Genomic DNA, 25,312 nt, shown 5'->3' on the forward strand with positions numbered 1-25,312 from the left:
GAGAATTTTTTGTGCATTTTAGTTTAAAAGGTTTGAACTTGATGATTCTTGATTTTTCTGTTATGTGTTTCAGGGTTTATTTTCTTGCTAGTATAATTTTTCATCTTCTTCTTCATGCACCTTAGGATAACTGATATATGCTGAGACTAACATTTTTGTTCCATGTGATAGAAAGCAATTGGAAGGCACAACAAACCATAGACAAGTCTAAGGAGGCATCAATGACACTTTTTGAACCAAAAAACCCGCTTGCACTCACAAAATACTAACTTTTTCTCCAAAGTTGTACAAGTGGCTCCTAAATAATCTTTGCAAGCTGAATGAGGCAGCTAAGTTGCGTCTTATAACCCTTTCAAATCTCATACAATTTAGGGTTGTAAATCTAGTCTGACAAATGAGGATCAGTAAGGAGCTTCTGTTCTGAACAGCCAGTCCCTTCCCAATATGAGACACTAGGGAGGTTTATATTACACAAAACAAGTAACAACCATGAATATCTGAGACTGCAACCATGTTTTTTGTTGATCAGCTTGGAACAGAATGTCTTATAAAATGTTGGATAAATTTGGAAACTAGTTAAGGAAGGTCCGAATCTGATGCATGACCAGATGATCTCCGTGTTCTTGGGCTGTTCATCATCATTAACTGACTTTCAGAATTCTGCCTTATAGTACGTATACTTGGAGGTCTTATCGTCCGTCCCCTTGGTGTTCCTGAAACAATGATCACATGATGATGTTTAGATAAGAAAAAACAACATGGAAACTGCACAATCAGAATCATTCTCCTTTTCTTTTGTAGTTTGCACAAATATTTTATGATAAGGGAAGTCATGATGCCGGTAGACTAATCATTGCACAAGGTATAGCTTGCATCAGTTTGTCGAGTGTTCTCTTAGAATCGTTCTTGTTCTGGCAATACTCTGTGACTGAAGTTCATAGATACATAATCCAAGCAGATGATGAGGTTGCTCCTATTTATGGTATTGATAAGAATTCTAACATTATAATTTTGATTGATGTCAATGTACAGGATCATAAATGATATAATTTTAACTGTGAGATAAGAAACTCTTAGCATGATTACTTTACATCTACTTCTCAAGTGTTCCACACTCCTAGTCAGGTTTTAGTGAGTGCAAACTTACTTTTGGGGATTTGTTGTTAGTAAGGAGCAAATAACAATAAAATTAGGGGTATATGTTGTTGTTTCTGGTGTCCCTGAGGTTCTATTAGGCAGTCGGCTTTCTTTAAAAATTTTGAACAAGGTAAAGCAGCCTTTAGGAAAAAGAGAATTAGGGGAAAATGCTGCACGATATAGATTTTGAGCAAGAAATGCTACCTGGTTGCTTGCCGACTTTGATATCTGCAAGTTTCCTATTCGAAAGTCTCTTGGGAAAAATCTCAGGAGCTGCAATATTCTTCTTTTCGGTTGGTGATGGAAGTGCATCATCTGCCGTTACAGGATCATCCCCACATGCTGAAGTTCCATCACTTCCTGATTCAGAATTTATGTCTCTGTGAATTGTACTCGACTTTTCTTTCTCGGTCACCCTGTATGCAAACATGTGGAAAGGTATTTGTGTAACAGGCAGAGGATCAGATTCAGAATTTCCTAAGAAGGGGAAGCTCCTTAAGATAGCAGCTTCAATCTCCCCATAGTCAACTGGTGGCAATGGTGAGTCTTGTTGGCTGTGTTCAGGATTCATCACCAAGAATCTCTTCACATAGCGGAGAACCCTGCAGATGGATGAAAAATTTGGTCGTTGATATGGATCAGTATGCCAACATCTCTTTGTCAAGTTAGTCACATATTTTGGTGAGTGAAATGGGAATAATGGCCTTTCTCCTGCCCTTATATTTCTACTCATTTTGTCTCCTTGTAGATGGCTATCTTCAAATGGAACTTTCCCTGTTAAAACCTCAAAACATATCATCCCAAAACTGTACACATCAGATTTCTCAGTATGCTTGATGTTTCCTCCACTCCCCGACTGCTCTTGTTCAGCTAGAACTTCTGGGGAAAACCAGATGAATGGGAGTGTCCCATTATTTTGATTCACATTAGCTTTCTGAGGAAGGTTGATAGAACATGATGAGCCAAATCCACAAACCTTTGCATGTAAATACCCTTCTGTAGATACGCTCCTCGCCTTGACAAGGATGTTGGAAGGACTCAATTCACCATGATATATTTTCTCTGAGTGTAGGTATTCCATGCCTCTTGCAATCTGAAGGAGTAAATCAATTGCAACTGGAAGAGAAAAAGGTACGCGCTTTCTTGGTCCACAGATCTCTTTGATGTAACTAGCTAAATCTTTGTTCATAAGTTCCATGATTAAGAAACATTCCCTCTTTTCTTCGTCAGTAAAACCACAGGAGATGTGCATTATATTTGGATGGGAGAGATGCAGTTCTTGGGAAATATCTGGAATCAGGGGCTTTATATCCCCAAACAAATGCCTTAAACAGAAGGTCTCCCCCAACCATTGGATCTCCTTATATTGACTTCCACTACCTAATCGCCTTCTTATTTGGTAATCTTTCGAATTTACAAGAACTGAGCTCCGTGAAAGTTTATGATCACTCTGTGTCTCCATCTCGTTTAAGTTCTTCAAGAGGAGATCAGCAAGTCGCTTCTCATGCTTTGTCAAAGTACATGAACCTGAATTCCTCTTTTCTCGAATTTTATTCTGCAAAATCCACTTGTCTTCATTCCAAACTAAGCTTACCCTTTCGCAGAACTTCTGGGAGACCATGTACTGTTCTCCGAATTTCCATTGGAAGATTCTTGGGTCCTTAAACTCTTTCTGATACTTCATTGAGTAAATGAATCTCTTCTTCTGTATGTTGTCATGGTCACTACCTGAAATCTCCCCTGCTATTTCTATGGCCTCGATGACAATTGGCACACAAGAGAGCAAATTGTGGATGTGAAATTCAACGCAATCTGTATTCTTATAGAGAACTATAGCTTTTGCCCAAAAATCCTTATTTTCCAGGGATTGCTTGATGTACTGCTCTGCTTCTTTGAACACCCTGAGAAGCTCTCTCAAGGGGTTCTCAAGAATTTTCCATTTGAAATTCTTCTCTTCAAATTTCAAGTTTTGTTTCATTGTTTCTGCAATTGTCTTGTAGGCACATTTGAGCATATCCACCAACAAGCAACATTGTTTTTGATTTATTTGTATGTCATCTTGAAAAACCATCAGAGCTTTAAGACTCCCAATTACCTCTCCTATCTGCCTGAATTCCTCCAACGCCGGCATGCTTCCACAAAAAGCAGAGATGGATCTGGTCATAACCATATCAATCAATCAATCAACTACGTCTCAATTATGAGTATCACTCGGGTGATGCAGCATGATAAAGAAAATATTATTGCTGAACATATATTTTGTAGGGAAAAAAAGAAATAGCTTACCAAAAAATTGTGATTTTTGATCCAACAAACGTAAAGGAGATCAAAGTTACCCTTGATTAAACGTCAAAGGCCAAACTGCATCTGTCCAGTTCTTGAATCACAGTCTGACAAGATTCAAGAAATGTAAAATGGGAAATTGAATTAAATCTGAGCTTTGAGGAAAGCAAATATGATACCACAATAATAAAGAAATTGATTGCGTTACTATGACGATGAAATCACAAGGGGACAATCAAGCTCTCTTGGAATTTTCAGAATTACAGAAACTAAGAAAAAAGTTTTGAAAGAGGAAGTTGTTGATGGCCCAACACTTGGCAGATTCTCTACAAATTTTTGCTTGTGCCAAATTGCACGTTTTAGGCCGGCAAAGTTGTATATACAATTACGTGCTGTTGACATTTTCGAGTTTGTAATATGTGAAATGGTATCATTTTGTTTCGTTAATTGCAATGCCTCTTCCTATAATCTTAGAACTTTTCAACACCTCCGATTAATTCATGTAAAATTAATTCATTCAAATGGCATTAGTCTAAGAATATTAACATAATGAAACCAAGATCAGACATGATATTAAGACAAAATTAGTTTAGATAATTACAATACGTGTTTGAGTCATACTGCACATTGGTAAAGAACTAGGTGTTCATTTTTAAAACATGACGGTATCACTGGAAAATCATCACATAATAAATGTTATGAATAACTCTCACTATGTGTTTATATAAGTGCTAGAGAGAAATCTAATTATAATTAATGAAATTCTGATGAATATTTTCTTTACGAATCTCATTGAGTTGAACCTACACTTATCGTCATCCTAGACCCATCAAATAAATAAAGTGTTGCCCATGAGGTGATCCACCCATACCCATTTTATCGTGTATAATAAAGATATAGCCATGTAACAATATAAAGAAGTTATACTATTGAAATGAAATTTTATGTTAAATAAATAAAAAATAAGTTAAATTTTATTAATGTATTTTATATTTTTCTAAAATCTTCATTTTATTTTATAGAACAGTGTCTAAAGAAAATAATGTGTTGTGTTAATTTTTTTTTCTTTTCTTATTGAGGTTTTGTGTATAAATAATAAGCATCCCTAATGTAAAGCCTTTTGTAATTAATTTGATGAATTCTTGTGGATTTTATCAGAACATTTTCAACTAATGTCAAGTAGAGCACTATTTTTTTCTTATAACAGATGAAAACAAAAGGGATTTACCCAGTTGAGAATATTGAGCCAAATCTGAAATGCCCAGTGGCACTGTGACAGTGTGAAACTTCGGAAAACTCCTCCGATTTACATTCCGCCGGAAAAAAGGCAGGCATCAAATCTCCGGCGATATGCGGTGGTACGTCGTTGCTTCGGTTCTCACCGTTCTCACCAGCTCGCAGGTTTCTCTTTATTCCATTCTCCAATTTCTGCTTGAAGTTTCGTTTTCCGTATCATATCTGATCTTTATTTTTTACCAAAACTTAAGAGGATTAGTTCATCATTATGAATGTGAAATTGCTTAGCAGTGAATCTAGAAGAGTAAAATCAAGTTTACTTTTCATCACGAAGTGTATTGCGCCGATTGATGAGATTTTCTGTAAGCGTTCCGCATTTTAGTTTAAAATATTACTGTAAAAGGGATAATTAGTGGTTTGGTTGCATATCAAGGATCGATTAATTGTATATTAGATTCATATAGGTTGATAGTTTTGGATTAATGTTTGAATTATGCATCATCTGGCAGGGAATTTTGACGACTCTATCTCAAAGTAATGGAGGATACAAATATGATTATGCTACTGTTCCTTTTCTGGCTGAAGTTTTTAAGGTATCATTTCTTAGATTAGCTTTATTCGCTTAAGAGGCGATACATTGTGTTCTATCATTGTTAAAAATACTAGAATGAATAGAATTGAGGAATTCTCTTTTTTGTTATAGCGTCAAAGTAAATCTTATCCAGAAGTAGAAAGTGAGCTTTAAATTGGATCCTCATTCTTCTTATACCAGCTGTTCTATTAAGTTCCCGTCCTTTAAATTTGGTGTCGTGGTTTCCATTATGTTCTATCTGGAAAAAAAATATACTAGAATGAAGAGCTGTTGAGAGTCCTCCCCCTTCCCCCTCCTCCCTCTTGGCTTGCAAGTAAGAACTGATTAAGAAGTAAATAGCAAGGAAGCTCTAAAATGAAAGCAAAGTTCATTTTTCCTGTATCAGCTATCTTATCATGCCCCCTTCGTTTAAAATTACTATTTTGCTAAACATTTTAAGCCGTACCAAATTTAACGTCACTCTTTCCTGAACTTCTTATCATATCTTAGTTATGACCAAAAGCTGGGTATGACTTTTACACTTTTAAACATGTAAAGAGAGCAAAAATATTATGTCACCCGACTTTGGGATGCATTTGATACAGAATGTTCCTCTCTCAATCTTCTGCTTAATTAAACGAACTATCCTATGTCTATCCTTTACTTTTCAGAAAGTTCTCTTCGTATTGATCATTAATTAGAGAAATCTCTTAAATACTATGGACAATCCAGTTTGACTGGATACCTACTTTTAGAAGGAGCTTCTGGAGAGGGCATTGAGTGGGGCCATTTTCTGTGTAGTAACCCCTCTTGCATGATAGTTACTTCTCCATTTGAGGATTTTCTCTGAGATTTTCCTCCTTTATTCATTTGTCATCCTGCAGCTTCTAGTATCCAGTGTCTTTCTTTGGAGAGAAATGCAAAACTCACCGACTCCTAAGATGACGATGGATTGGAAGAGTGTTCGTTTATACCCGATTCCATCTATCATTTATCTCATCCACAACAATGTGCAGTTTGCTACATTGACTTATGTAGATACATCAACTTATCAGATAATGGGCAACTTAAAGATTGTTACGACAGGAATATTATTCAGGTGCTTGGTGCTGTCTTTTCTGCCTAGTCTCTCTACCTTCTTTCACTTCATTCCCTTCAGCATCAATTCTTCATTTCCTGTATTGAAGTTGGTAAAGTAAATTAGAGAATTATATTTCATATTTTAGGCTGTTTCTGAAGAGGAAGCTTACAAACTTGCAGTGGATGGCAATATTACTATTGGCTGTTGGAACAACCACAAGCCAGGTGCTTATGGAATCTGTTTGCGTATTTCTATGGTTTGGGCTTGCCAAACCATGTCATGCATATAAATTGGAGACCTGACCTGAAACCTAACCATGTATGGTGTTAGAACTGGCATGCCAAACTGAAGTCCTGTATTCCAGCTATTTACTTGGAAGCATTACCTGCTCATCATGAAATATTGTTATGACTCTGTGATTGCTCATATAGATTTTGTGCTGCGAGTATGTAATGGATTGGTTCATTTGTAGGATTAAGGTTGGCGGTGAACTACCTGATGGGTATACCAGTTTAGTTTGTTCTGGACAATTTGCATCATTCTATGTAATATCTTAGAAAAAAGTTCTTTAAAAGATATGCCCAAAAAAAAAATATATGCTAATAGCCTCTCTACTGGGGCAATCATAAATCAATTTTGAGATCCATCTTGACAAGATGTTTTTTGTTACTGCCTGTCTGCATTAGTTCAAGCTTAATCTAATGACTACTCCAGTCTCTAGTACACTTATCTTCAAGTATGCATATATAGTAGAAATGTAGATATCATAATGTTGCCTCTTTGTCACCCATGGAATAAAGTGATATTCTCTGTTCCAATTTATGGGACACTCTTTCCATTCTGAGATGTTAAAATGTTTGACCCTTTCCATTTCTGAATAAAAATTCACAACTTTCAAGAAATCAAATTCATCGGATTATTCAAATCTTAAACTTCGATGTGATGTTTTCTCTATCACATGATCAACCATTTATTAAATATTTACTTTCACTATTAGGTCAAATTTAAATCTTTTGTCTTATACCATAATATGAAATGGGATTGAGGGAATATTAATAATTGTTCCACATTTGCCTGGTGTTCAACACAGGTGAAAGGCTGTGGAGAAGCTTCTTGTGACTCATTCTTTTCATCACCCATTCAAGGATATTTGTTTGGTGTACTCTCTGCTTGTCTTTCAGCACTAGCTGGTGTTTATACTGAGTTCTTGATGAAGAAGAATAATGACAGCCTGTACTGGCAGAATGTCCAATTATACACGTGAGTTCCCCCTGACCAAGATATATATATATATATATATTGGTTCCGTTATTGAATGCAATTGAGTTTATTCTCTAAAGTGGAAGACAGTTTCATAGGACCGTAAGGGAGAAGATTTTCTTAGTCTTCAGCTACTGACTTGAATCCTGTTATATGATCAAATTCCATTCTAGTGGTACAGACCCGTGAAATTGATCTGTTAAATTGAAATAGTGCATTGGACTTACAGATTTGGCTCAATATTCAACATGGGACGACTTCTTATGGATGATTTTAGAAGTGGTTTTGAGGAAGGACCGTGGTGGCAGCGCCTTTTCAACGGATACAACATGACTACATGGTTGGTAGTGTTGAATCTTGGAACCACTGGCCTTCTGGTTTCATGGTTGATGAAGTATGCTGACAATATTGTAAAGGTATCTTGTCTTCCTGAATTAGATGCATTTGCTTTCTGTTCCGTTCGTAAACAATTCTGATCACCTTTAATATGTTTGTTATGAACAACGTATCGTAGAAGTACTATTTAATTCCGCTTGCTTTTCATGGCGATTGTCTCTCTTCTTGTACTTTTAGAGTTACAAAACCTACCAAATAACTTTAAAGAATTTATAGATTCCTAATTGTGATTCTCAAGTGAATTATCCAGGGGATGAGAAAGCTGAGGAGTTATTTTGAATGGCATCTCTGCTTAGAAATTGAGAGGGGCTAAGGGGAAGGGGTGGTGGCAGGACATGTTTGTAGTTTCTCAATGAGAAGGAACTTTTTAAGAGGAAGAAAGACAAGGGCTAGACTGTTTAGGAGAAAATAGACTAGGGTCAGAGCTAACTACATCTCATTATGTTGACTCCTCCACTATTGCTATACTACATCTCATTTTGTCGACTTCTCCACTATTTCAAAAAAATGCTGCATTTTGTTGACTCCACTGTTGCGATAGTTTAACCTTAACCCAGTGTTCTGTTGGATACTTTATGGTCAATCTGGCTTGGACTTATTGTGCAAATGGTGGATTTACTATATATGGAAACTTAAATGAGCTGTTTGAAGTTCGACTTATCTCATCCAGCACCAAATTTCACTTATTTATGTCTTTAGTCATTTGACTCTTATTTTTGTGATTTGTTCATCTTCTGGAAGAATCATTCTGATATGTGTTACTTATCAAAAAATGGAAGTCGTTTTTTCCTTTCAATAATTCTAATTTCTAGGTAGAGTTTTCAATCTTTTCTGTCAAATTTTCTTATAATTTTATTGTATCTTTCTGCAAATTTTTACGTCAATCATTTACACGACTGATAGCTGAAACTGTTTGAAGAACCTGTGAACCTGGAACACAAATTTAATTGATAACCATGCAATTGCTTGGAGCCATCCAAGCGCGGGATGAGCCAAAACAAGAATAGAAAGGGCTCATGTACTAGGATGCTATTGTGAAAGGAAGTGAAATTTATATCCAAATACAATTTCAACTTCAAATACTCTTTTTCAACTTCGACTTCAAAAACTCGTATTTTTTTAACTTCAACCAAATATTGTCCAAACGCCTACAAAATCCTTTAGTTGAAATCTTAATATGCATCTCAATCTTTTTTGGCACCATAACCAAACCATAGGAATTAGTTTTGTGCTTTTTGGATAGAAGTGGAGGGGAAATCTAGGGCATCCACCTCTGCTGAATTCGCAATTATTCTGGTATTAGATTTATACTAATTGGTTCAATGTTCTTCATCAATGCAATCCGTTAATTATATTCTCATTCTCACTCATTTAGCTTCTACATAGAACATCACATTACCTTACTTGTTATCAGTAAGGCATGTTGCATGACTATATAGCTAGTCAATTGGAGCATTGGCATTGATGTTATTGTTACTTAAAGAAGCTAAATAGCAGTCTAGTTCCCTTTTTGGTATTATAGTGAAGTTTCAGTTTAATGTAGTCAAAAGTTACAGAATCACTTTAAGATCACACACAATTTTCTCAAGTGTAATAGCCGAACTGTGTGATGTCTTATTTTATTGGGAATTTTGTTTATTTTCCTCTGTTGAATGATTGCTCGTTTGCTCTTCCTTTTGTTTCTCTACATGAATAATCGGATTGTTACCTTTTCTTTTTCAGGTTTATGCCACCTCTATGGCAATGCTCTTGACGATGGTGTTATCAGTGATACTCTTCAACTTCAAGCCAACAGTACAGGTAAAGATGCCGAGAGCTGTTCCTAATTTGCACTGTTTTGTTATTTGCCTCTATATTTCATCAACATGTATTTACTGTGTCATTGTCAGTTTCTTGGTAGTGTTTATTCGTTTCTTAATTTGTCTATTTGCAGCTGTTTTTGGGTATCATTATCTGCATGATGTCCTTACATATGTACTTTGCTCCTCCAAGCACAATAGTGGATTTGCCTTTGACAGTTAAACCGGCTTCTGAGAGTGTATCTGAAGTTTCTGCTGAACGAAAAACAGATCCCTGATGTACAAAATACTGCCACCATATTTTTCCTTTGATTTGTGCAAACCTATTCACAAGTTTGAGCTCAGCATGCAAATGGCTGAAGGGTTGCATGGCCATCACTTGGATCCTAGGAAATCAAGATAACATGATTCAAGAGTAGAGGTTAGAAGCTTTCTGATCATAGGAGCTTCTTCCCGCCCTGGTAATGAGCATGAAAGTAGGATGAGTTCAATCATTGATGTTCCTTTTTTAACCAAACCTAGTACAAACTTAATGGCACAGTAAAGACCACGCTGCTTTTCTGATGCCACTAGAAAACACACGAAATCAAGAAACACAAGCAAAGACTAGAATTGGGATTACATAACTTCTGTAGTGTTCTGTAATGATTCATATCCAAAGTTAGCTAGTATAGGTACATGAAACTTTTGAGTGGAACGAGTTGCATGAGAAACAACAGATTTTTGTTGTGCCAGAATATTTTGTGCTTTAACTGTGAAGATTGTGTAATTTCATGAGAGAATAGCTTAGTTATTTACCTGTTTCATGGTATTTGTAACTCTTTGATCACCAGGTTAGTACATCTATAGGTCATTCACTGAAAGACAACTAATTACCTGGAGATTTATCTCATTGCTGCAAATATTATTCGGCTTAAATAGCTAAGCTACGTTAATTGTTAAAACATTTTCGATGGATTATCATTTCTGTTTGAATCCCAAAAAATTAGTAGTCTTTTTATTTATATCATTATACAGATGTGCCCAACGAGTAAATTCAAAATCACATTTTTTTTAATAAACGATATATTTTGAACCCATAGTTCTTAAAAAGCAACAAGTTTAGTTGTATGAACTTAAAATTAAAACCCTAAATTTGCCTCTTCGGAACACAGAAAGTTCAAACGAATAGCAGCCACAATTTAGTGAACAGGTAAATCTATGATTCAACGAATTAATTGAAGTACTTTTAGTGATCGATTTTGTGGTTGCTAGCATTTGACAGTACATCTACTTCCTTGCTACCATTCAATATATGCAATTATTTGTAAGCGTTAGCCCACCTACACTCTATCATTGATTGTAAAGTCTTTCTGTATTGTTTTCAAACATTAAAAGTTAATTTCTGAGAGTCAATTATTAAAAACCAGCATTTTTAATAATTGCAAAGAAGAAAATAAGTATACATTTTTCTTACTACAGTAGGTTCTAGTGAGCTTCTAGTCATCATTTTTTGAAAATTGGACTTGAGTATTTATTTCTCTAATGCAAAAATTAAGGTTCAAAGGGAGAAAGAGAAAATCACGAGAAAAAAATTAATTAGTACTAGTTCTTACATGTATATTTTAAGAAAAGGTAATTGTGGTTTTTTTTTTTGTGGTTGTACAATGGAAATGAAAAGTCGATTTATATTATATGATCATTGAGATTTGAACTAGTGACTTTATAGTTTGAATTGTGGTCTTTTATAATATTATACCAAAACTAGCCATAAAAATGGCCTACAGCTCACCGTATTTTTTTCCACGTGATTTCAAAGAAGGATATTTCAATCTGACTTCACTTGAGCATCATTGAGTGGAAATTTTAAATTTGGTAAATTTTGATTCCAAGAGAAACAACCAATTTATGTCCCATCAAGGAACAATTTTCTAGTGATAGGTGTACCATCTTGGCTAAAAAACAATTCCAGGAGTTACAAACTTACAATTGTGTTTAATTTGTAGTATCTTTTTGTCAACAATTATCTTCTCTAATCCTTACACTCAACCTACCATCTATCAAGAATTAAAAGTTTTTCTACTTTCTATCAACTACACCATCGTATTATACAACCGGAATTATTATTATTATTTTTTTAAATCATGTCTCCACTTTTTTCATTTGTTTTGTTTTCCACCAGGTCTTATAAAATTCTGCTAATTTGAATTTGCGTAGCCTAAATCCATTGTTTCTTAATAAAAAAATAAAAAAAAACAATTTCAAACTCGAGACTTTAGTAAAGTTCAAACGATCATTTTTATTTCACTAAAATTCTTGATAATATGTTTGCGCTTATTATTACGAATGAAAAAGTTGGTAACTTGAAAAAAATAAATGAGAAAAGAAAAAAGGACCTAAACTGCCTTTCTTTCCTCTATAAATACCTTAGTGCCCCGATATTCTTCTCCACAGCACCACAAAGTTTCCAATAAATGAGCGTAGGTGGAATGGAGTCGATGGCACGGCCAACTCCACCGGTTGTGGGCGGTGATGGCGGTGGAATGAATAGTCAGCATGGCGGAGAACGGTGTGGGTACGGCTTTCACATGCCGTTGCATTACCCAAGATACACACGAGCTGAATATGAGGCTATGCCAGAATGGAAATTGGATTGTTTGCTTACTCAATATGGACTTCCTATTAATGGTGATGTTAATCAAAAGAGGAAATTTGCTATGGGAGCTTTTCTTTGGACCTATTAACTAATTAAGAATCATTTAAATCTCCTTTTTTTTTTTTTCCTATGTAAAATCTTGGAATAAGTTTAAATTGGTTTGTTGCGTGTGTATAGAAGTTAAACTATTTTTATAATATGTAAAATGGGTTGATCTTGGTTTAGTTTCTATAAAACTAGTATTACTATAATTTTTGTTATCAATATGAATTTCTATATATAATTAACCTAATTTTGTCTACCGTCGTTTATCATTTTTTTTCTTAATTAGCACAAGTTAATGGTGGTCTTTAACCGATGAAAATTACGTGCTAATAACATGTTCTGTTACTAATTAAAAGCTTTTTTTTGTTCCCCGCCTCGTGAGCTTTGGAGGGTCGATTAATTCGAATCGCCCGATGGCGCTCGAATTTTCTCTGTTGCTAATTAAAAATCTGAAACATAAAGATTTGTGACTCAACTAAACTTAGATCGATACTTGAAGGAATTTTGTTAAATTTTTTTAAAAACCAAAACTTAGACATAAAAATCAGTGATCGTCACTACATCTTTATTTTTCTACTTATATATCTAACATACTAATAGAAGGTGAAATTTATTTGTTTATAAAAATATGAGCAAAAATCAAGTTAATCATATTTGATGCATTTCTAACTAGAAAGAACCCAAGAGTTCTGCCTTTACATCAAAATTCTGAACAACATTTAAGCAAATGATTCAATAGTTGTCACGAGAGGAACAATTCAATTATTAAACCGTAATAGCTATTGTTTAGTTTGGTTTTCACTTTTCAATTAAGTACGCGGAAACAAAATTATCTAGTTGTTGAATTTGTAAACTTTCATATCACATATATAAGGATGAAATTGAACACCTCAAATCTAAATCCGAATTTAGTTTGTTGGAAAGTCTTATGATTTTTGAAGTTTTGCAATTAGAAAAACTATGAAAAAATGATACAAAAAGGATGGAGGAAACTTTATATCTTCTCTAAAGTGAAAGATGTAGTAAATATATTGAAGAAAAATGTGAAAGCTACTTGAGACGTGGATATAGCTCGTGAAGATATTTGAAGTATTTCTTTGTGTTTAGATCATGTCATTGCATATTTCTAGAAAGTTTAATATAATATTGTTGCTCATAACTTGGCTAAGATGGTCATTTCATTGTTGCACGAACTTTCTTGGAAAAGAATATTTTCAAAGTTGGATAGTAAATGATGTTGTATGCTCTTTTGGATATATCATGTCCTTAATGAATTAACAGATGAAGGTTTTTGTCGCAAAAAAACGAATTTCGTTCAAAAATTTGATGAAAACTCGTTTTCCTTTGTATTTTGATGGTATAGAAGGAAATGGACCAGACCTGGAAAAAATAAGGTCTACTTTCAAATATATACACTAAAATAATTAATTTACAACAAATATAGTCATGTTTTATATTTTAAAAAATAGTCAAAAGTATATATTGACTATACAATATAATTTGCCCAAAGTCACAGAAAGTATACACTCAATATAGCTTACTTATAGATGAGTTATACACTGACTATACATTATGATACACTCAAAAAGTTGAATATAACTTAACTATATATGAAATATGCACTGACTATTCAATCTTGATCAACTCAAAATTATCTCTAAACAGTTGCAAATTTTATATATGAAATCCTCTTGATGTTTCGAGTCTTCTCGTATATAATTCGCTCGAAACGATTCATATTTACGGTATATATAGAATTATGATTTTTAAAAGAAAGGACGAAGAAGAAGAAGAACGGAGGAAGAAAAAGAAAGGAGGATAAAGAAAAGGAGGACGAAGAAGCAGGCGTCAGTCATGGCTGCGTCGGCCATTTTCAATAAGAAAGGGCCTATTTTTTAAAGTAGGACATTTTTTGTATAAGAAATTTAACCCAATGAACATTTTGTTTTCCAACAAATAACCCTTCAACTGAAGCCCATCTGCCTCCCTTTTACTCTTTCTTTCATACTTTGGGCCTAGTCAATCGAGAAAATAGCGCGCAATAACCATTTTATAATATTTAAAACTTGTAGTTTTAAAGATTAATGGATCCAGTGATAGTTGAATTCATCAAATAAAAATTTTAAAATTTGTATTTGTCTCGTAGTTGAGAAATAGAATAATTTTATTAAATATAAATATGTGTTCATGTCAGTCGTAATTTGCATGTGGAAGTTCCCTATCCAAAGTATTCTTGCTCCCCCACCTTCTGCGTTATGGGCCTCTTTCTCTCAATGGCACACCAACTTGTCTTAATATTTTGTTAACAATAAACCGAGAACAAAAAATACAGAGAAAAAATAAAAAGCTATTAGCAAGGAAAGAATATCAGTAAGGGGGATTATATTCTTATGTATCGACCAAAATCTTTCACTCAATATTTGGCAAATAAATGTAATTATGTTTTGTTGATCGGTCAAATATATGACGTAAACTTGCTCAACTTTAAAAGGAAAAATGCAATCAAATCATTGAGATAACAAATATATATATATATGTAGACAATGAAATTCACAACGAAAAAATAATGATCAAGATAATATCGCAATAATCATAGTAATTTTTTTAATATATGAGTGTTACAATCTCTATGAATTCTTTGAACTTTAATTAAATTTATATTTATTGGACTTAAATTATTAATTCAATATCTCAATAACAACTAGATAATTACTCACTTAGATACATTAACAATTCAAATTCAAATAAGGTGGTTGTTAGCATCCATTTAAAATTTAAATTGATAACTATATGAACAACTAATATAAAAATTTTAAATTTATTTATTTATGTTGTAATACTTATCTATTAATTCTGATTAATTAATTAATTAATTAAGCTGATATTTAATGAAAAAATAAAATAGAAAGTTGAAAAAAGGAGGTGGCACATGGGTTTCCAATTAAAAAAGTTTGATAGACCCCATGATTTAGCTGGTTCCTCACTTTCTCTATGCTCACTTTATAGAATAAAATAAAATAAAAATAACTTCTATTTATAGATAGTGTGAAAAATATTTATACAGTCATATTATTTATGAGGTAATTACAAGTAAATTTCTATAATAATGATTAATTGAATTTCTATAAAAGCAATTATCCTGCTATAAAGAGAAAGACAATGATGAATTATATTTTCTTATACGATTTATTTAACTTGACACAAATCTTATGAAAGAACACATAGAACGATAATTTTACTATATATCATTCTTTGAATATAATAAATTCAATATTTTGAGAAATGACTAAGTAAAAGTAGACATTTATTTTTAATAGTGAACAAGTAAAAATGTACATAAATTCCATAATAAAATAAAAACAAAACTAACTATATAAACCTCCACAAGTTTGAGCCAGCATTTATCACTTGATTGTTTGCAAGATACATTCTTTTTTCTCTCTTGAGTTAGAAAAGGCGGGAGAGATTAGTTATACATACTTATGGCTTTTGTAGTTTCAATGTTGTTGGGCATCTTTGCCATGGCTTTTTTCACTGTTCAAGCTCAGGAATTTGCCCCTGCTCCTGCCCCTACTAGTGATGGTTTGTTCTCCTTTCATTAACATAATTTAATTTATATTTATTTTCGCCTTCTTTTTGTTGGATCGATCTCTATTTTAAATTTCTTTTACGTTGTCAGTGTATATATAATTTAATTAAATCCTTTGGAGTAATATATATGGTGATGGTTATTTGCAGGAATATCGGTAGATCAAGGGATTGCATATGTGTTGATGCTGGTGGCTTTAGTTCTAACATATCTCATCCACCCTATGGATGCTTCTTCCTACAACTTCTTCTAAATTTAATTTCTCTCCAACTTCAGTTACAACCTTTAAATTATGTTTGTAATCATTCTTCACATGGATTTAATTAATTAATCCATTCATGTTTAATTTTATAGTAAATGGTATATTTAGTTACCTTTTTCTCATTTCTCCTATTGTGAACATCCCAAGTGTCAGATCGGTATCTGTCTCATTTTTCTCTGAGATATAAAAGATAACTGATTATTACAACTAAAAGAAGATATGAACTCAAGGGAAATGGAAGTAACAAGTAAATGAGAAGCCACTTAGAGTAGCAATCTATTGCTTTTTCACTTAATTTATTGAATTGGACTCGCTCCACGCTTCAGGAATTCAAGATAAAAATAGTAATTGTTTTCAATTATATCCATATTTTAAAAAACTACTATTTCTTGGTGCTCAATTCTCAAAAAAACATCTAATAAATAGTGATAACCTAATAAATCATACCTTCTACTTATTTTATTTTTCTTAATGAGAGTGAAATGAGCTAAAACGACACTCATTTTGGAACGGAAGGAGTAGTTACCGTCTGGCAACTCCCATTTTGTACACTAGTATAACTCATCTCCTCAAGCATTTGCAAGCAACCCCAAGTACATTGTCCCTCCAGGAAGTTTCCTACAAACTGATTTTATATCCCACTTCCAAGCAACACATCAGCCTAGTTTCTTTTGTTTACTGTCTAAAGTTTCTGAAACACAGAAGGGTACATTACAGTTTTATTTTCTTTTTATGAATCTGTATGTACGACAATAGTTACGGTGGGACAGTGGCTTTGAATTTACAAAGGCATAACTGGCTGTCACACATACAGCTTCATCACTGGAGAAACTTCTCCACTTGCTTGAATAAACTATAACCTTCAAGCCTCACCAGCAAAATTGGCTAAGAAGGAATCACCCTGCGATGAGCCAAATCACTGCAACAGTCGGGTCTTCAGGAGATCACATTTCATTGAATATCGTCCTTTAGATCTTCAACCTCTTATTGGTACAAGTTGTGCTAATATCACTTCCCTCATTGGCTTGGAAGATAGATCACAATGCTATAGATCAGCACTTTCGCTCTGCCGATGCATATGCCTATGGCGCAAACAATATTTTACCACCTCGTAGAAAGAAACAACGATGCCAACTGAAGGTCCAGCTCGGGCAACTCGGGGGCCAATTCCAGTGAACAACCCCTTAAATCCCCCACCCCTGGTTTATGAGAACAATAATTAGCACAGGACACACACCAAAGAACTACAAGAAAACAGTCTACAAACTTTTTAAATACTTAATTTGAACAAAATAGCAAGATGCTGATTTCAGGGAGACACAAGGGTATATCAAGGTTCATCTTGTCCTTTAGACTTTGCCAGAAATGGCCAAGCGTGAAAACACTTATTTTGGCTTTTTGATCAAATGGAACAATGTGTATCTGCTATGCATTCTTTTTACCAACTTAAAACTTATTAAGCACCCAGATAAAATAGAATTATTTTCTCAGCAGCATGAAAGATAACCCTGTCTTGCAATAAAAGTAAATTGAGACGGACAAGAAGATGAAACAGATAGTCCAGAACATCTAGTCGATCAATTGGATTCATCATTCTCAAATGGAAGGCAAAGAAGACAAGGAGCTATATAGTCTCCGCTGGATCTGTTCCGGGGAGTAACTGGCGAAGTGTTTTATCGGTAAAGTCATCACTTAACGGGACTTCAAACACTTTCAGGAAAAAATCTCTTTGGAAATGAGGCTCCAATAAACGTTCCATCCTCAGTTCCCCCCCACCCCCACAACCAATACCCCTTCCAAAAATAATACATCCTCCATGCATCTATCTTATCGTACTTAATTGAAAGAAAAAAAATTAAATTATCCCATCGGCAATTGGCACACTAAAGAAAAGGATTAGCTTGTGAAAACCAAAATAAAATCAATCAACTCATGAGAGCTCATCACTGCTCCTATTGACTATCTTTGGTCAACTAGATCAATTCATATCGCAGTATCTGAAAAAGATAGGGTGACCGAAGAGGAGATGGGGTTGCAGCCGAAGATGAAGAAATAAAGTGAAGTCAATTACCTCCATATCTCAACCAATGTTTGTCTTGTGGTCATCCTCAGTGCTCGTTCAGGATCATTCTGACATGACAAATGAAAATTCCATTAGAACAGCAACACAAAAGGAGGGAAATAATAATTAGTAGTGTTTCCAAAGCGAAAAGTGCAAAGATGCGAAAAAGTCTACGGGGCTTGAAGCAAAAAAAATGAGAAGTGCATGCTAGAGAATTGGCGTTCCAAATCATAATGTACGACTACTTAGATTCACCGCAAAATACAAACTTGGCTCATTATTTTCGATATTATAGTCTACTTCTCCACATCCACCATGCTTCTTTAAGTTAATAAACATAACAGACAATCAGGTTCTCGAAAGTTGTAGCCTTGTCCCGTGTCTGGTTCCGGTGGAAACTCTGACAGCTTGTTTAAATGGTGGTTAAATGTTGTTTTTATAATATATCGTATTATATTGTATTATGCTGTATTAATTTGATGGATCATATCGGTTTCCATTGTTACATAATGACATACATCAGTAATATAAAGGATAAACCTAAAGAAAAGTAGGATAGGGGATAGAGTTATTATAAAAAAAGATAGGGTAAAAATAAAATAGATTTATTAAATAATAAGCTAAGACAAAATGAGGAAAAGAAATAAGGTTACGATGCGATCACACCAAATCAGTCGTTACATTCGTCATTATGTAACGATGAATTTAACAATACAATACGAATAAAATTTAAGTAACAATCAAAATAAACAATTGCATTATACAATACAATACAATAGGTAACAACCATCTAAACAAGCTGTAATTAATACGTCCAAATCAAACTCATCAAACAGACTGCCATATCAACAAACAACGGAAACAAAAGATATGGAGTAACTACAAAATCTGGGTTGAGAAGTTAAAAGCTTATCAGCACCATGACATATCTTCAGTAAAATGAGTGTTGACAAACTCATTCGCCACCAAAATTTGATGTTCTTAGCTTTCTGTGTTAAGTTTAGAACTACATTACCACAGGTTTTAACACATTAACTCACTTTCCTCATTCTTACTTTTCCTTGAACAGAATGATGAAACCGCAAGTCTCTACTGGGAAGCATTAGAATACTGCATTATCTAGAATTATGTGACAGAATAAATGGTAGATCAAAAAGAGATGCATATTTAGGGAGAGATTATGAACTCAACAAGTAATTCTGCGAGTTGAACAGAAGAGCTCATGATTTGGTGCCTGGATGTGACAGTTTGTGCAAAACCTTGTCTTTTGGAGAGACATCTCATGCAAAAAATTTACTTCCGAATGTGTCATTAGAAGAGTTCTTTGTAGTTAACTCTTATTGTAAGTTTTTAGTTGTTGATCCTCAGAATACTAACTCATGGCCTTGGAGGAACATATAGAGATCAGAATCACCATTGAAAGTGGCTTGTTTTGTGTGACTAGTTACAATAAAAGCATGTTGACACAGGACAACCTTCAGAAAAGAGGTTTTCAGCTCTGTAACAGGTGCCATTTTTGTGGAACAAATTCAGAAACCATCAACCATTTGTTTTTGCACTACCCTATTGTTTCACAACTATGGAACTTATTTCTAAATTTGCTCGGATAACAACGGACAATGCCTGAAGAAACAATTGATTTGATGAGAAGGTGATATAGAAGGGAGTTGTCAAAAGAACAACACGAATGGATGATGGTGGAGAACTATCCTAGCTACTATTTCGAAAGAGAGAAATGCAAGATGCTTTAAACATACAGCTAGCTTTATAGAGAAGATAAAAAAGTAACTGTATACTTTTGTTTTCTTTTTGGTGTAAAGAGAATTTGATTAATGATGCAGACACTCAGTTGGACATATTTGACTCCATGCTGATTTGATGTGAAGTTGGATCTTTTTGTAATATTCAAGCACAATGCATGCTGCGTTTATAATACTTAAACACTTTTCGCAAAAAAGAGTTTTATGTATTTAACTGCACTGAAAAAATAGAAGTTCTTAGTATTTGATATAGCTCCCAACTAGCGGTTTCATCAATGTAAACCCATGCATAAGGCAAAAAGTATTACATGATCATTTTCACTTCAAAATCATGTTTGATCCAACCCAAAACTATTATCCGCTCAGCATGTTATTGGATCCAGGAAAGCAAGAGTTATACACACACTCCACAGCCAAACTAGAAGAAATTTTATTTATGTGTGTGCAATATCAAGAAGAAATTTCTCAATAGTTTGTACTTAACATCAGCCTATTATTAAGAGGTCCAACTACTCATGTGATCCAAGAAAACTTTCAGAATGGATAATCACTCTTTCTGTTAGTTGTTTCTTGTAGGAATTGTTTAGGTGAATAAAAATGGGAGAAGACCAACCTCTATTTGTCTCCTAGTTCTTGCAACATCTAAAGGACATGTTGCAGAAGCTGCAAGACTTCCTGCAACAAATCCAGCAGAGAAGTTTGCACCAAAGACAGTCGCCACACTTGCTTCATCACCCACAACGCCTAGTAGCTTCCTCCTAACCTTCACAAAAGTATTGAGAGTTCTATTCAATTAACACTGTGTGGGTGCAGGAATAGGACGAAGTTATGGGCTATAAGCACTTACTGGCTCAAGAGTAGACCAGCAAATTGCAGAGAAAGGAACATCACGAGCAAGTTGTGCCCCCAGACCAGTCCAGAGGAGGCGGTAGGTTTGCATTGCTAGTCATTGGTTGGTGGGAAAGTAAATAACCACAATGTGTTAGCATAGAATTAAAAATCAAAAGGCACAAGATTTGGAGCAGTAAAACTTCCATAATGGATTACTCAAAGAAATTGAATATGTCCAATGTCATATGCTTAAGTAACAGTTCTAGCAGATTCCTTCTGTGTATCTCTAGCAACTAAACTAGAGGGCAGTTAGTTAATTATGATGGGATTTAACTTGTATCTCGTTTGCCAGAAGTAAGCTAATTTGGAAGGATCTAGTTTTTCTTAGCAAAACATCAAATAAGGACAAGATAACTCGGAGAGAACTTCCTCACTGAAAGCATTATTGGTATGTTGAATTTCCCCATAAATTACAAAGAAATGAGGTCTTTTAAATAATTATTTTACAAGAAAACCCTGCACTTCAATGGGAATCCCAAGGAAGAGTCAAAAGCTCCAAGAACATAAGACAGCAGTTCTTTTTTTGATAGATAGTACGAAGGATAACACTAATGCTGGTTAAAGGTGGATGGCCTAAGATGTTTATTGAAACCACTTCTATATGTGTATATGTACACACATAAGGCAGGAACCTATTGACTCAAGACTAATGCTAACCATGAAGAGGGCTAGATAGTACAACATTAACTTGTGCAGCCAACTAAAGTAAGTTTGATGAAGAAGTATTTACATTTTTGATAGCTGTTTACACTATTGACGGGAGAAACGACCCCAACTAACGTCTTCCACACTCCTGGGGGCTTCACACCATTTTTTGTGTCTTTGAAGGCCTATAACAAATGAAATCATAGGAAGAAGTAAAATTTAGCAGAAAAATAAGATAGAGATATTGTCCGAAACATAGCTAACATCATAACATGATAAACCCAAACACCTAATGAGGTTGTGCTTCTCTCACTGAAAAGGAAATTAACATTATCTAGTAAGTTCCAAGCACCCTGGACAATAATGATAAAGACAAACATCAATAAAAAGAAACTAACATTTCAAACTACCAATGTGACAACCCTGTAATGAACAGCCCTTTAATTTCCCAACAGTGGAACTGGAACGAGATTTCCATCTTCATCTTTTAGCTTTAACAGTAGCTACCCACTAATTCACAACACCAAGAGCTAAGAAACATCTAGAAAGAATATAAACCGTTATCCAGCAAAAACATTTTAAAAAAACTGGAAAAAGGTTGAATTATCTCCTGGAGCATATAGATGCATGCCCAAAAGATGTGATGTACTTTGATCTGTGGACTGTGAATATGAATTCAAATATTTACATATCTGAAAAATGTAAAATTTACACATTCATCTATAGTTCTATCCATGAGATTAACTGTAATACTGGCAAACACCTTCTAGCAGCAAGAAACTCCTTTAGCACTACTAAGCAATTGTATAATGTCGATCTGCATCAAGAAGATAATCAGATTTACCTGCATACGTGTTCTTGCAAGCTCAACTGGATAGCAAGTGATGCAAGCAATGGAACGTGCTAAGGATCCTGCTACCAAGGGGACATATGGTGTAGCAATTGGTATATTACGTAATGTATACTCTTCCATAGAGTTGCAGAAAATGTCATAAAGTGGCAAATAGATCCCCACCTACAAAAGAGAACAAAAAACTTAGTAAAAACTATTACGAAACAAAACAGGTGATAAAGCAATTGCATATAACTGCATGCTTCAATATTTAATAACCAGTGAAAACTGAAAAAACAAATGAATTTCTGAATTAAAACCTACAGAAGGGATTGCCAATGTTAGACTTGCATTAGTGCCTCTCCACAATCTGGTAAATCCTTCCTGTACAAGTTACCTGGGTTAAATAGATGACACAGTTGACTTTACTTTCACAGAGACAATGAAATGCAGAAATGCACTGGAAGAAGATGCTGAGAGAAACTCCCTATTTTGCAGGCTCAATGGATTTTATTTCTTTTCTTTGTTGACCTGATAATACTTCATGACTTCACAATAACTATGGCACAGTTATTCATATCAGCTTCCAACCTATAACGTCAACACTCAACTTTTTTTTGAGAGGGGAGGGGGGAAGAAGGTAGTGACAGTAAACCCTTCCAAGGGTCACTCTGTTTACAGAATTATCACCTTTTACATGACCATCTGTCCATCTCATATAAAAGCCATAGATGTTTATAATGAGAAGAGAGTTGTCTTTCATGCTCCAGAAAAAGGAGCTAGAATTTTCGATTTGAAATGTTTTTGCAGACTGACTACAAAAATCATCCTCAAGACTTTCTTAGATGACTAGTTCATGATGTATGCTCATGTTATAGTAGTCATAACTTTGAGTGGATTTTCAGATAAGACACTCGCATTTTCAAATCAGAAGATCTCAAACTACATTATAGACACAGAACTATATTACTTCCCACAGAAAGTAACGAACCTGACGTATTACTTTATAAAAGACATCAAGCGTTCCTTTATATCGAAAACACTCTGGAGAACATGTTGGTTCAGCACCAAGAACGGCACGAGTGCCTGACGAGTTGAACTTCACACCTGTCAGCACCTAAACAAGATAGCAGGGCCAAAATCATATACTGAAGAACATATAGTGAAAAATCAATCAACTTAAGTTGTTCCTTGCAACTTTAGATTGATAATGTAGGTAAAACTGAAAACATCTCATCCACAAGATCTCGAAGACAGCATGAAACACATATAGCTTCCACAATCAAATTATCTTTTTTGCCTCGGGGTTTAACAAGTTGAAGTCGCATGAAAAATTGGGCGTAAAATGCTGGGAACTTACTGTATTTGAATGAAGATGTCCCAAATTACACAGGATGTCATAAGGGACACCAGCAGCCTGAGCTTGCAACCTTGTCTGCAAAGCAGGAAAAAAGATGTCATTAAAATGTAAAGGATCAACAGATTATCCTCGGCATTAATCCGTGTTTAAGCAATAATATTAGAAATGTAACAGTGGAGCACATAAATAAATTGAAAGAGAAATCCTTACAATAAACAAAAATAGTATAGGGTTTTAGGTTAAATGCTTAAACATCAAACAATCAATCTATATATCACTACTCCTCAATATCCCAATTTGAGGTCCTCTAAATGAACCATTCTGCTCAATTCAGGTCCATTTCATTTCAATACTAAATAATTTACCATTGAAAGAACAATATGGGCTTAATATAAGAATGAAGATTAAAAGGGGGGGAAAGTAACCTTTGCAACATCAAGAGGGTTGACGAGGATGGCGGAGATAACAGCAGCTCCGGCGGCGGAAATAGCCCTCTCTCCAAAACCCAAATTGACATCCGTAAAGTTGTTAGAATGTGAAGGCGAGTCCCCATCAGAAACGGCGACGTTTTTGTCTAATTCAACGGTGGTTCTTGTTGCAGTAGCTGCCCCAATCCATGAAGACAACCCCTGTTTTGTTGGTGATGATCCAACCATCAAAAATTGTATCTTTGTATAGGAATCAATCGAAATAATTTTTGGGTATCTTTCAAAGAATTTGCAGCTTTTGGGGAAGAACTATTTTTGTTTTTTGTATTAAAATTGATGAAATTTCTAGGGGTTTTCTGCGATTCTTGGTGGTGGAAAATATGATTTATTAGTATTTTTAATTAATATTTGCATGGAGAAGCTGAACTGAGAAGCAAAAAATGAATTCGTGGCGGCTGTTTGTACATACGGAATCTCTTTTCCTATTTTTTGGGAAACGTATATTAGTTTCACTTAAAGAAATAAAAAAAGATTTTACAAGTTTTTAGACTAATATATATTAAATATTATTATATATTATAAGTTTATAAGTTTTGTATAATTCGCGCGATTTATATAAATATTGTACGTGAATTGAATTGTAGATTGAAATATACAAAGATTGCAAACTGTATAGCGAATTATACAAATATTGTACATGAATTGTATAGTGAAATATACAAATTCTATACAAACACTGCGAATTGTATAAATGAATACAAAAGCTGCGTGAATTATACAAACTTTGCAATAACTATAGCTACGAATTGTAATTAGCAAATTATAGTTATAAAACATAATTAAAATAATTTTGAGTGACTATATACGAATTTTCTTTTTTAATTTTAGTCCGTTTCAAAAAAAAAAGAGTGGCAATCAATCATTCCAGCTTGTCTGTAGTAACAAACATGCTCAGCAAATTACTCCCTGGACGTTCATCTTTTTCAATATGTCAAAAGCAAAATAAAGAATCACTTCCTCCTGTGTTTGTCGAATTAAGA

At 34.3% G+C, this 25,312-nt stretch overlaps 4 protein-coding genes across 4 annotated transcripts; 2 read left to right on the forward strand and 2 right to left on the reverse strand.

The window, feature by feature from the left end:
* Positions 1-73: 73 nt before the first annotated feature.
* LOC129886484 (uncharacterized) lies at positions 74-3,797 on the reverse strand. Its single transcript, XM_055961187.1, has 4 exons — positions 3,600-3,797; positions 3,424-3,527; positions 1,342-3,293; positions 74-713 (listed from the first exon to the last, which is right to left on the reverse strand). Exons 3-4 carry the CDS (start codon positions 3,266-3,268, stop codon positions 577-579), a joined length of 2,064 nt encoding a protein of 687 aa, XP_055817162.1. The 5' UTR covers positions 3,269-3,293; positions 3,424-3,527; positions 3,600-3,797; the 3' UTR covers positions 74-576.
* A 754-nt stretch (positions 3,798-4,551) lies between these two features.
* On the forward strand, positions 4,552-10,566 carry LOC129886485 (CMP-sialic acid transporter 1). Its single transcript, XM_055961188.1, has 8 exons — positions 4,552-4,821; positions 5,166-5,249; positions 6,112-6,326; positions 6,454-6,532; positions 7,399-7,568; positions 7,798-7,984; positions 9,687-9,764; positions 9,898-10,566. The coding sequence occupies exons 1-8, from the start codon at positions 4,771-4,773 to the stop codon at positions 10,039-10,041; spliced, it is 1,008 nt and encodes a 335-aa protein (XP_055817163.1). The 5' UTR covers positions 4,552-4,770; the 3' UTR covers positions 10,042-10,566.
* A 5,299-nt stretch (positions 10,567-15,865) lies between these two features.
* On the forward strand, positions 15,866-16,394 carry LOC129884729 (arabinogalactan protein 16-like). The gene is made up of 2 exons (XM_055959015.1): positions 15,866-16,025; positions 16,182-16,394. The coding sequence occupies exons 1-2, from the start codon at positions 15,926-15,928 to the stop codon at positions 16,283-16,285; spliced, it is 204 nt and encodes a 67-aa protein (XP_055814990.1). The 5' UTR covers positions 15,866-15,925; the 3' UTR covers positions 16,286-16,394.
* Positions 16,395-16,870: 476 nt separating this feature from the next.
* Positions 16,871-24,768, reverse strand: LOC129886487 (mitochondrial carrier protein MTM1-like). Its single transcript, XM_055961189.1, has 10 exons — positions 24,270-24,768; positions 23,845-23,919; positions 23,476-23,601; positions 22,809-22,868; positions 22,497-22,667; positions 21,738-21,837; positions 20,964-21,058; positions 20,730-20,879; positions 18,366-18,424; positions 16,871-17,493 (listed from the first exon to the last, which is right to left on the reverse strand). The coding sequence occupies exons 1-10, from the start codon at positions 24,498-24,500 to the stop codon at positions 17,340-17,342; spliced, it is 1,221 nt and encodes a 406-aa protein (XP_055817164.1). The 5' UTR covers positions 24,501-24,768; the 3' UTR covers positions 16,871-17,339.
* Between the last annotated feature and the right edge of the window lie 544 nt (positions 24,769-25,312).

The sequence above is a fragment of the Solanum dulcamara genome, chromosome 4, assembly GCF_947179165.1.
Source record: "Solanum dulcamara chromosome 4, daSolDulc1.2, whole genome shotgun sequence".
Classification (NCBI taxonomy): Eukaryota; Viridiplantae; Streptophyta; class Magnoliopsida; order Solanales; family Solanaceae; genus Solanum; species Solanum dulcamara.